Consider the following 14,708-nt stretch of genomic DNA (forward strand, 5'->3'; position numbering starts at 1 on the left):
CTCAAGTTTACTTTAGCAATCACCTGGACAGTTTGTGTAAAAGCCCCCATTTCCCCCCTTTTCAGATATATTTTCCATTTAGCTATACATAACATATACCTTGGCATGAAATAAAATTCCAAAATCATTCAAGTAGCACGAGTAATAAATTTGTATTTTTAAATTGTTAAAAAAAAAAATACAATAGTTTGAAGTTCAATTAAAGTGGTTTCTCATTTCAACAACCCCCTGCTCTGCCACGCCCTGGCGGTCCTGGGTGCGGCAACAATGCCAGAAATCTGAAGGCTTCACAAGGACAACGCCAGTCAGGTGGCCCCGCCCACCAGGCCCGGAATGAGAGGTGTACCGGGCCTTTGGGGTCATCCTCCTGACGTCACCATGTCGGGCCGCAACAGGAACTAGGCGCATTGCGCAAGTCTGTGAGCTGGTCCTCTCGTCTGCTCCCTAAAGCCTCGCGAGGCTTCCGGCGGCGTTCTTCCAGAGGGCGGCACGGGGGCCGGGTGGTGGGGTGCAGGTGCCCGGACGAGGAGGGGAGCTGGGAGATGGCGTCCGGAGCGGCTCGCTGGCTGGCGCTGGCACCCGTCGGATCTGGGGCTTTCCGGAGCGGGCTGAACCTGGGGAAAGGTGGCGATGTCTCCGCCGGTCGGGGCGGCTTAGTTCGGAGTCTGGTACCATCGAGGTCAGTCATCGTTACTCGCAGCGGCGCCATTTTGCCCAAACCGGTGAAAGTGAGTGTCTGCCTGGAGGCGGGGCGAAGGGGCCGAGGACTGTCATTGTGGGGAGTGTGTGCGGGCTCACGCTGATTGATAGGAGCAAAAGCCAGTCGAACGACCGCCTTAGACCGGAAGACGGATCAAGGACAAAGTTTTGCGCTAATGCGCTGCTAATTTTGACAAATGGGAGGAAATGGTCGGGTTAGATCCGGGAGTTAAGTAGGGTGCGTGGAGACAGAAGATGGGGGGCAAGAGCGGAGAAAGACGGCACTTTGCACTAGCTCATCGTGAGGAGTGCGGTGCCCTGACTCTCCGGAGCCACAAGACTCCGCTTTATGCATCCAGTATAGACAAGTCATGTAACCTCTCTACCATAGAGTTGATGGGATGAAAAACGAATTGTGGAATGACTTTGTAAATAAAGGGTAAGTGGGACAGACCTTATCTTTTTGCGAGTTTTGACCTAGTATTTAATTCATGTGATTGGGTGTGCAGAGAATTATTACTATCAGTGTTTTTACAAATGAAGAATCAGGGGCCAGACTAGTGAAGCCACTGTCCAAAGCTAGCAGCTGACTTAGGTTCTGGAATTCAGATTTCCTGCTGCTACAACTCCCACCAGATCCTATTTTTTCCCACCACTGTTATCACATGCCCTCAGTACCCTTGGAGTTTTCTCAGTAAAATAGGAACAGTCCCTTATACCAAGTAAGTTTGCTTTTTGACTCCAGCGCTGTGTGAGAGTTACAAAACATTCTTTTAAAGCTAGTCTGGCCGACGCAAGCTCACACAAGGTGAGTTCAGGGTTGTTTCACAGCAAGAAGCACGGTCATGTTGGGGAAGAGCTGCCTTTAAAGAGGCACAACTGAAGAGAAAAAAAAAAAAACTTTTTTTTGGAACTCCGTAGGCAAGTATGAGAGGAAATGTTGAAATTTTACTGAAACTCCGCCAGTCCATTTAAATAGCTAGTCTTTTAGTATAAAGACATGCTCAATTTTCAAAACATATTTCTAAAATTTAATGTAGTGAAATCACATTTCTCAGGCACCAGGGAACCAGTTAAAGAACTGTATAGAATATCCCTTCACTGTACATGTTCATTTTTTTGTAATCTATTTTCATGTATTTAGTAGTTTCTTCAAGGAGAGCTGAACTCTATTCCCTAGTCCAGCTCTTAGTACTTTCTCACCCGTTTATGAGTATCTGCAAGTAATTAATAGGTTGGGCCCTAACTTTTAGATGTCCATAAGAGTGCCTTGTACTTCTCTTTCCAGTGTACAGTTTGATGGCCATAAAATCACTTTATCTCTTCTTGTAATTTTTTTTCTTGCTCTGAACTTTTCCAAGGACTTTAAAATCAAGTTGCTTATGATGGATCTCAGGTCCACAGGAGGGAATGCCCCTGAGAGGGCCAGGCCTTCTGTGGTCCTACTAGAGTGGGCTCTGGCGCTCACAGCCACCACTTTGACCCTCTGCAGATGTCCTTCGGCCTTCTCCGTGTGTTCTCCGTTGTGATCCCCTTTCTCTATGTCGGGACGCTAATTAGCAAGAACTTTGCTGCTCTACTTGAGGAGCATGATATTTTTGTTCCAGAGGATGATGATGACGACGACTAACAGGTAAGACTTGCTTTTGATGCAACTGTGATGCAGTTTAGCCTGGTAGCAGAATCTGGACACTCGAAGCAGAAGCACAGACTTTTAATGCATTGACTCTCTTGGTGACTAATGTTTTTATGTCACCTTTTCTCTATGCTGGATGAAGGAAACTATCTTATTGACTTACAAATTCACTGGCGTCTCTTCCAACCAGGTTGGATCCCAGCCAGCCTTTTCTATTTGCCCTTTTATGTACCCTCAATTTTCTCAACCCACAAATTTTCTTGACAATTTAATATGCCTTACACACCCACCACAAACAACTTCATTTCACCAGCTCCACACTGAAATTTAGAAACCGCAGGCCCTCATCAGTGAGCTCTGGTTACCAAGCTCTGCACCAGCACAGCCTGTACACAGGCACTGCCGCCCGGTTCATACACTGCTCACAAACCCTTCCCCTGTGCCAGTTCCATTCAGCTTTCTTGTGCTGACTTCCTGTGCCCTAATATGTGCTGACTGGCTGCATTACTGTTATAAACAAGGACCCTCCTGACTCTTTAGTCTGGCTTTTAAGGCTTGCGATGATCTGGTCACACCTGTTCTTCCAGCCTTATCTTCCATATTCCCAACCACATGCCTATCCCCAATATTCACTATCTCTTGAGTTACTCACTCTTACCCACTCCCAGTGGCCCATTATTCCTCCCAATTGAAAGATTATTTCTCACTGCTCTGTCTCATTTCCACCAATTCTTCATTATATTTGATGAAGTCCTTCCTCCATTTGAAAGTGACTGCTCTGTCTCCTGACCAGTACCTCTTGTGACAGTCAGTATTATATGCTTAAGATATACCCTAAACTCTACTTGACCATATTCTTGCTGCAGGGAACATGTCTTTTTATACCTTTAGGCCCCCAGTGCCTGGTCTCTGGTGAATGTTCAGTATATATATGAATGAATAATTGAATGTACTCGAAACTGCCTATCTCCTGCCATGTTTGGTAGAACCACTCTATGGAATTCTTTCAGTATATGGTAAGAGGAAGGCTCTGTCACCCAGTTCACTGCTGCTTTCCTTTCTTGCAGGGCATGGAGAAGTATAGAAAGGAGAAAGCCCTAACTTAAGAAATGGTGATGCTTGCAGCCTCTCCTCCTTCCCTATCAATCAGCAGATGGGCCCAGGGAAAGCCCTCAGCCTCCCAACCCCAGTGAAGCCTCCTGCATGGTCTGTGACCATAGCTCAGATCCCCGGGCTCCGGGAGGTTCCTGGAGATGTGCTGTCCACTGAGCATAATCAAATTATGAATCAACATAATAAACATCAGCTCTGTAGGACTGAGTGATGGCTGAAGTTTCTCAATACAAGTAGGCTCTAGTTGCAGTTTCTTCACCCTGCTGTCCTCTCTCTTATCAGCTGAACAAATAGGTCTTTGATTTACAACCCAGGGCCTCCAGGCCCCTATGGATCCACAGGTAATCATGGGGACCTGGGACCAATTTTCATTATTTACAAAAGCCCAACAGCTACACAGGCTAACTAAAGGCTCAAGCTTTTGTGTTGAGTAACACTGGCTAGTTATCCTACATGCAATCAGAAGAAGCTTTGATTGTTTAAAACTCCTTGAGAAATACCACTTTTTAGAATTCTTTCAAAACTTGGTTTCCTTAGATGAGAAAATAATAAAGGGGAAGAGAAAAACAAATACCGTATGCTAACACATATATATATGGACTCTAAAAAAACAAAAAAAAGGTCATAAAGAACCTAGGGGCAAGATGGGAATAAAGACACAGACCTACTAGAGAATGGACTTGAGGATACGGGGAGGGGGAAGGGTAAGCTGGGACAAAGTGAGAGAGTGGCATGGACATATATACACTACCAAACGGAAAACAGCTAGCTAGTGGGAAGCAGCCGCATAGCACAGGGGGCTCAGCTCGGTGCTTTGTGACCATCTAGAGGGGTGGGATGATAGGGCGGGTGGGAGGGAGATGCAAGAGGGAGGAGATATGGAGATATATGTGTATGTATAGCTGATTCACTTTGTTATAAAGCAGAAACTAACACACCATCGTAAAGCAATTATACTCCAATAAAGATGTTAAAAACAACAACAACAACAAAATAATAATAAAGGGGTTGTTGGTGCTGAAAAATTTGGGAATCCTCAGGGTGACTGTACCTATAGATACTGAACCCCTTTCTCCAGCATTTAGACTGTCCAGGGAAGGAACAGAGAAGACTACCATCCAAAGCAAACAGATCAGGTCTTTAACCTGGGTCAAGATTTATTCTCGTCGCTAGAGCTACATTCCAGTTTGCAAAGGGAATACTTCTGTGCGTGCATTGAACAGCTGTGTCCCTAGCAGGATGCCTGATTGAGAAGGAAGTTAATTTCATCTTAAGGACCAGTGCTTGTTGCGGATAGGGGGTTAGGCCTCTGAGCAGCCATTTTCTTCAGAACCCAGGGAAAAATAGCCCAGCTTGTCAGCTCTACTTCTGGGCCTCTTAGTGCTGCTCGGATCCTCCTCCAATAGCAAGAGCTGGCGGATTTTGGATGATCTGTGCCATTACACCAAAATATCCAATCCTGGGGGCTGTAGAAACAGCTAAGTTAACAAAGCCATCCAGCATCATACCCAGAACGGCAGTTTCTGAGCAGATGGCCTCACCATTCCTGTTTACCAACATGCAAGGCTCTGAGAAAAGAGAATCTAATTTACTAGAAACACCACACTTCAGGAGAAGGGAAAGAACAGGTGGTGTGTTCAACTTGTTCAGACAAAAAGTGAGACTGCAGAAGTAGAGCTTCTCATTGGTTCACCAATGGAATTCTATCATGAAATGACCATCATATATTGAGTTTATTTGTGCTCTAAAATATTTAAGTATCAACATGCACTTTTCCATTGAGTGATTTCACGGGTCGTGCCCAACATAGAACTTGGACAGGAAATCCTTTGGCCTTGGTGCTTCTGTTTCATGGAAAAACCGCATAACGTGTGTCCGCTGCTTCCACACTTGAATTGTTTCTTCCAGTTCCATCTTTCCCTGCACAAGTGAGGGGAGACGTCTTCAGTCAGAGTGGTTGAGTGGAAGGAATACAACACTGAAGGCCAGGACTCGATTCTCTGCTCTGGCACTGACTTGCTGAGTGACCTTGGGCAAGTAACATACTGTGTCTAGACCATACTTCCTGCATCTGGACACTGAGGTGGTTGGACTAAGTAATCTCTGAGACCTTTCAAATATTCCTTAACTCTCTGGCTGACTGGTTCCAAGAGGAGACTTTAGGTCACCAGGCCTCTGCCCCCTGACTGCCTAACCTGACTGGCTTAATTTACATTCCTGCTTAACATTCTTTCCGTGTTATTTACTGGCCCATGCTGAAGTTGCCACTGACGCTAATGAGATGGACCAGAGAGACAGAATCAGGCCCAGGATCTGACTCCATGGCCTGCTCTTCCGGCTGAAAACTGGCAACCAGGTGAAGCAGTAACTTCCAGGGATGAGGTTCAAGAAGAGTTCAAACTTTCCTCTGTTTTTAGTTTTAAAATGTAAGCCCCAGTGGATTTTCCCTTGAATAATCTTATAATCTATTTAACCAGGTGAGAACCTCCAAGTTGAACTATTCCTTTGAAACACTATGTAACAGTTGCTGACCTAGTAGTTGCTTTTAAACTTGGAGATAAAATGTTCATCTGAGAAGACTGAGAAGCTCTGGACAAGTTGGCTACTCTTTTAAATCAGTCAGGGAGAGTCAGTTACCTTAATGACCAGAAGATCAACCACCCTGGGGTCTATGACGTGGGCATTCTTCATAAACATTTCTCGGACTTTATCCCGTCCCTGTTTCACAGAGATGTCTAGCTGGAATAAATGCACTAAAGAGAAAACATGATTCAGGGTAGAGATGGTTAAAACGTGTTTTTAAAAAAATTGAGTCAACGGCTAGTCATTGAACACATAGGTTGCCCGTCTATTCCATTCACCAAATACTAGCCTGACCTTAAGCTAGGTGCTTGAGGATGTGAAGAAGTGTGAGATATGGCACTTGCTCTCAAAGAGCGTAAATTTGTTTGGGGAGACAAGCCCACTGCATTTGAAGAGGCAGTATAGCACAGTTCAAGAGTATGAACAACCTGGGTTCAAATCCCAGCTCTGTCACTTATCAGCTACATGATTCTGTGCATGTTCACTTCTCTATGCCTGAGTGTTTTTATTTGTGAGTGAAATAAGGACGACAACAGCACATATAACTACAGAGCTGTGGTGAGGATTCCATGAGAGAACAGTGCCTGGCATGGAATAAGCTCACAATAAATGTTAGCATAACAACTGACAAAAGATGACATGGTTGAAATGAATGTACAGTGATATGGTGTAGGTTTGTGCACCATGCAAACTTAAGAGTTGAGGGAGACTGCTGAGTGTGCAGGTAGGGAAAGGCATCAATCCAGCAAACAATTACTACCGTATCAGGTTACCTGGAGGAAAGAGAGAAGTTTAAGATGTAGCTCCTGCTCTCTAGGTCTTAAATCCATGAGTGCAAATATTAAAATCACAATATTCAGCAATCCCTGATTAAGTGCTAAAATAGTGGCACAGACTCAGTGACCTGGGAGTTTGACAAGGCATATAGACGTCCTTTGAAAATTAGGTGATTTTATTCTCATCCTCTGGCAGTTGGCTTTCAGTGGATTTGCTGATGGCAAGGACATGAACAGGGCCTTGTGTGGTATGTGGAATAAGGACAGAAGAGAGGGGCACACGAGGCTCAGGGGACAGCATAACCAAGACTCACAGGCTAGAATGAGCACTGTGGTTGAGGAGAGCAGCGGGCTCATTTGGTGAGGATACCCTGTGGTGTGGCCATTCCTGTGACATGTCCACTCTAGTCTATGGAACTATCACAACCAGCTCTGAAAACCATGAGGGCTATCTAGTGACTGAATTAATCAACAACCAAGTTTGAATCTTTAATTATACTCATAACTTAGTGATAGCAATAGAAAAATAAAGCTTCTGCTGAGGGAGAGATCATGCCAGGCTGATTCAACCAAAGAATAAGCAATAGCAGAAATCTAATAGGAGAAACTGCATCCCAGCTTTGTAGGTAAGTGTTAACAGAGAAGACAGAGGATCACATGAGAAAGAACTCAGTATCCAGTGGTGTGCCAGAGCAGGCTGCCATGGTGAGCCAATTATACACATCTCTTCCCAAATCGGCCGTCACTGACTTCACTTTGATAGCTCAAAATCAACCGTGGTGGGAGTACTTACATCATTGAAAATGGTAAACACTATAAATCTAGATTTCCTGACAGAGAGTTAGCTGTTAAACACCACAGTATCACATTTGGAATTTTAGAAAAGAGCAAACAAAGGGACCATAAGGAGACAGAGACACAAATTAATGCAAACTAATATGGATCCTGGAATTTAGAATCTTACCACTAGAGGCCTGTGGGGACTTGCCTTAAGTCAGACTACTGGTCCCTGGCAAACATGGGCCTAGAATCCAGGTTGCTTATTGTTTTTTAATTTACAATTTTGTGCTCTTTTAAGGAAAGGAGTATGAGGAATGTTCCCCTGCTATCAGTGCTTACCTTCCCTGCGTTTTCATATTAGAATCCTGCCCAACCTTGGGAGACAAAAGCAAGGTGCCTCTGTGCGTACTGGGGGAGCTGGTGTCCACCTACTCCCATTCCACAAGGTCTCCTGAACCACACACCAGGGCACTGGCTGTATGAATCTTCTCAGGAAAATATTCACAGGCACAAATGCAAAGTTTTGCCTACAATGTCAGTTCACGGATCCCTGAATGCCCATCTTCCCAGGTTAAGAATCCTTGTCTCTAAAGACGCAAACTCATAGCTTTGTCCTAGTCATCCTTCTCCCACCTCAACCCCCTGAACACACCCCCTCTGCCAGTGAGAAAGGCTGCAGGAAGGCAAACAGGAACAGCCTGAGCTATAGCCCACTGAACTGTCCTTTGGTCTAAATCAGTGGTTGTCAAACCAGTGACGACTTCTGCCCACCAGGACATCTCGCAGCATCTGGAGGCATTTTTGATTATCACAACTAGCGGGGAGAATGCTAATGGCATCGCTGGGTGGAGGCCAGGGATGTTGCTAAACATCCCACAATGCACAGGACAGTCTCCACAACAAAGAATTATCCAGCACGAATGCCGCTGTTGAGAAGCCCTGGTGTAAGTCATTTCCAACTGTTCTTTCTCAACTCAGACTCCTGGCTTAATCTTTGAATCCTGAATATTTTAATTTCAATTTGAAAAAATCTGAGAGGCACAAAAAGAAGATATGGAAGTGCCCCTTTTGGATGAAGGTGACTTCCATAGTCTGTGTGTTTTCCTCAAGTTACTGTTAAGGCTTTTCTGAGTCAGGGAGGCTCTGACAGGTTAGGAAGGATGACACTGATCTGGTTCTCAGCCGTCTGCTCCAATTCATTTTGGCAGCATTCATACCAAGTGCCGGGAGATCCTCAGATGGGAAGGCAGCATGGTGTGATGAAAAAAGAGCACGGGACCTGGGGTCAAACAAGCTGGGTAAGGTCTCCACACCATCATGAACTAGCACCTTGCCTGGGGTGCAGCCTCCTCAGTCTATTTCTGCATCTACAACATAGGGAAGACGATAACCTCTTACCTAACTCCTTTACAGGAATGTGGCGAAAATCAAGTGACAACATCTTATAAACAGTAAAGCATCGATACAGATGTTAACTATTAAACATTTCAGCACTTACTTCCCATACCTCTATTATATTTTGGGTTTTAATGATCTGGTTATATATGCCTATCTTCCTGACTAGACCATAAGACCCTTGAAGGCAGGGTTCTGTTTTAGTCACTTTCATCTCTCTCTAGGCATCTAGTACTGACCCTGTAGTACAAGAGGTAACCAATGAAATGGAAATTAAACAAATGAATAGTTTCTATAGAAAGTCTCCTGTTATGTTGGAACCAGCAAGCAGCATGTAGTATTTCTTCAAAGGAGGGAATCCAAGGCAGTTTTGTTCAGTGCTCCCATGCGGAGGCAACCACCCAGGCAAATGGCACTCTGTTCCACAAGCGCAGCATAACTGGGTCCTGTGAGATTCAGGGAAAACTACAGCAGAAGCTGAACCAAGTTCAACAGTTGGACAATCAGGGTCTGAAGTCTGGCTCTTCCACTTACTAATGGTGTGATGTGAGACAAGTTTATGTGCCTCAGTTTTCTCATCTGTAAGACAGGGAAATAATTAGAACCCACCCTAAAATGAGGCAATGTAAAGCATTTAGCATAGTGCTGGGCCATATGTATCCATTTCAATGAATGTTAGTTATTATCAATACTTTTACTTATTTCCAGTCCTTAGTTTGGATCCTCAGCTGGAATCCCCAATGATGGATGTCATGACACCAGTGTACACACAGGCCTGAGCAAACGACAAGCTACAGATCACTGATCCTCCCCATAAGGGTGTACCACCCCACTGACCCCCCGCCAACCTCCCCCTGCTCTACAGGCTCCTATAACCCCCTGCCTTCTCCTCTTCTCAGGACCCTTCTGACTGTGGGCTTATCTTCTCAAACAGTATTTGAGGGAAAGTCTTGGAGGGTGTTGATTTTGAATGAGCTAGATACCTGGGTTCTATCCTCAACTCAGTCACTGACTTTTTTACCCTTTGCCAACTATTCTTTCTGCCATCTGGGTCTTGTTCCCCACCCCCTGCTCCTCCCTGCAACAAGAAAGCATTCTTGGGCAATCATAGAAGTATTCTGCTAGGCAAACCTGCTTTTAAACATCTGCATTTGAATACACCCTCCACACACACACACACACACACCCAAGCTACTGTCACTCCCCTACGCCTATTATCCATCTGTCCCCTGAAGGCATGTGAGTTTGTAGTCCCTGAACCCGCCCTCGATCACTCCGGTTTCTCCCTCCCTTGTATCCTGTGGGTCTAAGTTATGGTCATGGGCAACCTCTCAAAAAGTCAGCTTGAAGACAAGTGACACTGTGAAGCAGACACAGCTCCCGTACATTAAAGAGCTGGGTTCTGCATGGAGAGTAAGCCCTACACATAACAGTAACAATAATAACAAGACAGCAGTAGCAGCCAGCACTTAATGAGTGTCTAAGTAAGTGTCAGACACTATCCTAAGCACTTCAGATTCATTAACCTATTTAACAGAGCAACTCTCTGAAGAAGGTACTACATATTATCATTTTACAGATGAGGAAACTGAGGCATAGTGAGATGAAACAACTTGCTCACGGTCACACAGCTACTAAGGGGAAAGTGGAGGCAAGTCCAGTAACCACCACATTCTACTGCTTCTCACACACAGGCAAGGAAGTGGCAGCCCTAAGGGGTGCTACGGTGCTCCAGTTCACTTAAAAACACGATGAAACACACTAAATCAAATCAACAAAATTACCAAATATCGACAGTCCCTGATATCTGTACTGCCCTTGACAGTTCAGATGGGATTCTCCCCAAGTTTTCTTTCATCGGGTACACTGGGCAGCGCTGAGGGGGATGCCAAGATGAAAAAACAGTCTCTGAACCCGGGGAGCTTATATTTTAATCCTTCGGGTGAACAGATTGGTTCTCTGACATCTAAGCGAAGACCGGGGTTGGGGGGGGGGGGCAGGGGAAGGAGTTCCTAAGGAATACTAGGGGCCTGTGGAACTAGGTAAAAAGACTTCGGAGACTGGGGAGGGAGCCACCTCACCCGGAGGGACTGGAAAAGACACCACTGTCTTACTGGATGACCTTGGGAAAGTCACTTCCCTGCTCCGGTTCTGCTTCTTTCTCTGTGGGGGATGTGGGAACCAGATGATCGCTCAAATCCCACCGCCCCTTTGTTTATATAACCTAATGGATGTCTGTAAACACATTCAGGAACTCTAGAGTTGACTCTGGGTTCCAGATCCACCAGGGGCTGGCTCTGGGCCATGCGCGGATCACTTCGCCTCTAGGTGCCTCAGCTGCCTCACCTATAAAGTGAGTGTGTCACTGACAGTCCTTGCTCTCCCTCCCAGGGGTTCGGGAAGAATTACGGGGGACAAAAGGGCAAGGGCGCCTAGCAGCGCGGTTCCGACGCAGAGCACGACTGGTCTGACCCTGGCGCCGCCGCCGCCAGGTCAGGCCCACCAAGGCTCGTGTGACCCTCCTCCCCTGAAGCGCTCGGAATCACCTCTGCCCAAGTTGGTGACCTCGGCTCGGCCCGGCAGAAATGGGAGGCCGGGACGGCGGCGACCTTGGGCGGCTGCCTCCGGGGCCCCGCGTGCGCCGCTGCCTCTCACCAGTGTTCGGCACCTCCCGATACCAGGCGCGGTAGAGCTCGCGCACCCTCCGCTTGGCCTCGTTCATGTCCCGACTGAAAATGGGCTTCACCGAGGTGGTGGCCGCAGCAGCAGCCCGGCGCAGACCGCTCGCCGCCATCTTGCGAAAGAAGCCACCTCCCAACTTCACCCCGTTTCAACCCGTAAGGCCGGCCAAGGGACGAATCTTTTTTCTCATTGGCTAAAACTTAAAGTCCCGCCCCTAAACTACTGGTGGGCGGGAGAACGGCTATGGGGCTCTCTGATTGGCTGAGAAGCCTCTCGCTCCTCTCCCTCTCCCCCTCCCCCTCCCCTCTCTCCCTCCCTCTCTCTCTCCCTCCTCTCTCTTTCTTCTCTCCTCTCTCCCTTCTCTCTCCCTCTGTCTGTGTGAGAGGCAGGTGGAGGCTGCGCAGGCTCACCTGCGGAATCGTACGCTCGGCCGTTGAACGTCCTAACGGTCGCCCGACCGCGCCGCCAGGGGGCGCTCGGGCCCAGGTCAGCCGTTGTGCCGCGAGTTGGCGCGTGCCTGCTGTCTGGCGTCCACTGCGTCACGCCCGCGAACTGCCCCGGGCGCTGGTGTAGTAGCGCCCGTCCGCACGCACGTCGTGGATCTTCCTTCCGCGCTCGGGCCGTGGGCCCTGCTGAGGCAAATAATGGCGCCTGGGCTGCTGTGGCGTTGGCCTGGCACCTCTGCGGCTTTTCCGCAATAACTTTTTTCCCCCTTATAAACCAACTCTTTCGAAGCGCGGTAGAGACGTGAAAGCGCTCTCCTGGCCTTGAGCTTCTGAGCTTCTCGGCCCTTCTCCACAGCCCAGGGAGGTGGGTTATATCATCAGCCCTATTTTAGACGGGGACGTTTTCATCCCAAACTCTGGATCTCCATGAAAAACAGCCCAGAATTTTGGGGCTGGAAGGAACCTTAGGTCGTCCATTCTGGGTACCTCTCTCTTTCCTGGCATTTTTCTTTTCTTTTCTTTTTTGGCCTTGCTGCAGGGCATGAGGGATCTTGGTTCCCCCACCAGGGATTGAACCCGCGCCCCTTGCAGTGGAAGCACAGAGTCTTAAGCACTGGACCAGCAGGGAAGTCCCTTTCCCAGCATTTTTCTACTGAGGATATCTCTGAACATCAAGGGAAGCCTGGAAGGGTAAAGGGAAAAATAACAGCTAACAGCATGTCAGGCCATGCGTGGATATTCTACTTAGTCTTCGTTAATCTCATAGATCAGGTAGGTACTGTTAGCATCCCCATTTTACAGGTGAGGAAACTGAGGTGGTGCAGCCTAGGTCACTTGCCATTTTAGGTTCTGCCCCAAACTGACTCCTGCCTGGAGTCCATTGGTCATTTCTGAAAATGCAGTTGATAGATACTTTGTGAGTTTTGGGGACGGAGCAGGGGTCAGGGCTGAGCTTAGCTCTGGGACCCCAGCCAGCATGGGGGATGGCCCTGCATCTAGCCCAGTCTTACCCATTTTAAAGGGTAAAAAATTGGATTTTTTCCCTGTATTATTTTTTTAAATGTATTTGTACATTTAAATGAATTATGCATGAAAAGAAAGCATGTAACATTGTGACCACCTAGAGGGGTGGGATAGGGAGGGCGGGAGGGAGATGCAAGAGGGAAGAGATATGGAGATATATGTATATGTATAGATGATTTACTTGGTTATAAAGCAGAAACTAACACACCATTGTAAAGCAATTATACTCCAATAAAGATGTTAAAAAAAATGAGACAATGTATCTATAGCCTGCTGTTAAAGGCATCTACTAGATATTAGTTAAGAAAGCACTTTTGAAATATAAAAATGTGGTAACTGTGAGATGGGGTAGTGGAAAGAAATAGAAACCAAGAATAAAAGCCTTCCCCAAAAGTTAAAAAAGCATGTAACATATGTAAGTGATAAAGCATGGTAGAATTAGAATGGGAACTTTTGAACTTCAGTACCCACCTCAAGAAGTTGTAGTACAGTTAAGATTTATGTAATGTGTACCATGCTCCTGGTAACCACTGTTTTACATTCTCCAGGCACATTAACTTGTTTAAGCCTCGAAACACACCTGTGAGATAAGTGCTGTTATACCCATTTTATAGATGAGGAAACTGAAATACAGAGGCTAAGTTACTTGACAATACTGGGTTGAGACCCAGGTAGCTGACTCCAGAGCCTGTGCTCTGCCTCTGATACCTACCTGTGTAATTCTAACCTGGTTCATGCTCCTGCCTCCTCTAGGAGTAACCACTGTCATGAGTTTAGTGTTTAATATTCTTATTCATTGAAAAAAAAAAGGTCTCTAATACAACTCACAACTGGGGGAAAATATTTGCAAATCGTATATTCCATAAAGGATTTGTATCTGGAATATATAAAAGACACTTACAACTCAAAAAAAAATAGTCCAATTTAAAAATAAGCAAAGCTGACAACACCAAATGCTGATGAGGATGTGGAGCAGCAGGAACTCTCATTACTGGTGAGAATACAGCTAGTTTGGAAGACAGTTTGGCAGTTTCTTGCAAAACTAGCATACTCTGGACTTCCCTGGCAGTCCTGTGGTTAAAACTCCGTGCTTTCACCACAGCGGGCTTGGGTTCGATCCCTGGTCTGGGAGCTAAGATCCCACATGCTGTGAGGGGCAGCCAAAAAAACCCAAAACGAACAAACAAAAAAACCCAGCACACTCTTACCGTATAATCCAGTAATCACACACCTTGGTATTTACCCAAATGAGTTGAAAACTTATGTCCACACAAAAACCTGCACATGGATGTTTATAACAGTTTTATTCATGATTGTCAAAACTTGGAAGCCACAAAGAAGGCCTTCAGGAGGTGAACAAATAAACTGTCGTACATTCAGACAATGGAATATTCTGGAGCATTAGAAAGAAATGAGTCATGAAAAGACATGGAGGAAACTTTAATGGATATTACTAAGTGAAAGAAGCCAATCTGAAAAGGCTACATACTGTATGATTCTAGCTATATGACATACTGGGAAAAGGCAAAACTATGGAGACAATAAAAAGATCATTGGTTGTCAGGGACTAGGGTA

General features: G+C 46.1%; 3 protein-coding genes across 16 annotated transcripts in view; 2 read left to right on the forward strand and 1 right to left on the reverse strand.

Moving 5' to 3' along the window:
- The first annotated feature begins 221 nt into the window (after positions 1–221).
- On the forward strand, positions 222–3,648 carry SMDT1 (single-pass membrane protein with aspartate rich tail 1). Its single transcript, XM_082349746.1, has 3 exons — positions 222–728; positions 2,192–2,332; positions 3,403–3,648. Exons 1-2 carry the CDS (start codon positions 543–545, stop codon positions 2,327–2,329), a joined length of 324 nt encoding a protein of 107 aa, XP_082205872.1. The 5' UTR covers positions 222–542; the 3' UTR covers positions 2,330–2,332; positions 3,403–3,648.
- A 1,514-nt stretch (positions 3,649–5,162) lies between these two features.
- Positions 5,163–11,810, reverse strand: NDUFA6 (NADH:ubiquinone oxidoreductase subunit A6). Of its 2 annotated transcripts, XM_082349725.1 has the most exons (4): positions 11,638–11,810; positions 9,517–9,561; positions 6,086–6,201; positions 5,163–5,368 (listed from the first exon to the last, which is right to left on the reverse strand). In XM_082349725.1, the coding sequence occupies exons 1-4, from the start codon at positions 11,774–11,776 to the stop codon at positions 5,237–5,239; spliced, it is 432 nt and encodes a 143-aa protein (XP_082205851.1). In that variant the 5' UTR covers positions 11,777–11,810; the 3' UTR covers positions 5,163–5,236. The 2 variants fall into 2 exon arrangements, with proteins under 2 accessions (XP_082205851.1, XP_082205852.1); XM_082349726.1 differs by lacking the exon at positions 9,517–9,561 and having other exon boundaries at positions 11,638–11,806.
- LOC309608961 (uncharacterized protein) overlaps positions 11,714–14,708 on the forward strand; it is a 32,904-nt gene continuing 29,909 nt past the window's right edge. For 10 of the 13 annotated variants that reach the window (XM_082349719.1, XM_082349707.1, XM_082349710.1 and 7 more), the window contains exon 1: positions 11,830–12,881. The gene's annotated coding sequence lies outside the window, so the exon portion shown is untranslated. The other 3 variants (XM_082349714.1, XM_082349718.1, XM_082349709.1) reach the window with 3 other exon arrangements.

Source organism: Balaenoptera borealis (genome assembly GCF_965194805.1).
Source record: "Balaenoptera borealis genome assembly, chromosome: 13".
Taxonomy (NCBI): domain Eukaryota; kingdom Metazoa; phylum Chordata; class Mammalia; order Artiodactyla; family Balaenopteridae; genus Balaenoptera; species Balaenoptera borealis.

Excerpts from the sequence above, each read along its gene's own strand:
- NDUFA6 (XM_082349725.1), bottom strand. The coding sequence starts at position 11,776 with ATGGCGGCGAGCGGTCTGCGCCGGGCTGCTGCTGCGGCCACCACCTCG. Across the intron at positions 9,562-11,637 it reads TCGGGAGGTGCCGAACACTG|ATGAGAAAACTGAGGCACAT; the intron begins GTGAGAGGCAGC and ends CCTGTCTTACAG. Across the intron at positions 6,202-9,516 it reads TGTCTCACATCACACCATTA|TGCATTTATTCCAGCTAGAC; the intron begins GTAAGTGGAAGA and ends TTTTCTCTTTAG.
- SMDT1 (XM_082349746.1), top strand. The coding sequence starts at position 543 with ATGGCGTCCGGAGCGGCTCGCTGGCTGGCGCTGGCACCCGTCGGATCT. Across the intron at positions 729-2,191 it reads TTTTGCCCAAACCGGTGAAA|ATGTCCTTCGGCCTTCTCCG; the intron begins GTGAGTGTCTGC and ends GACCCTCTGCAG.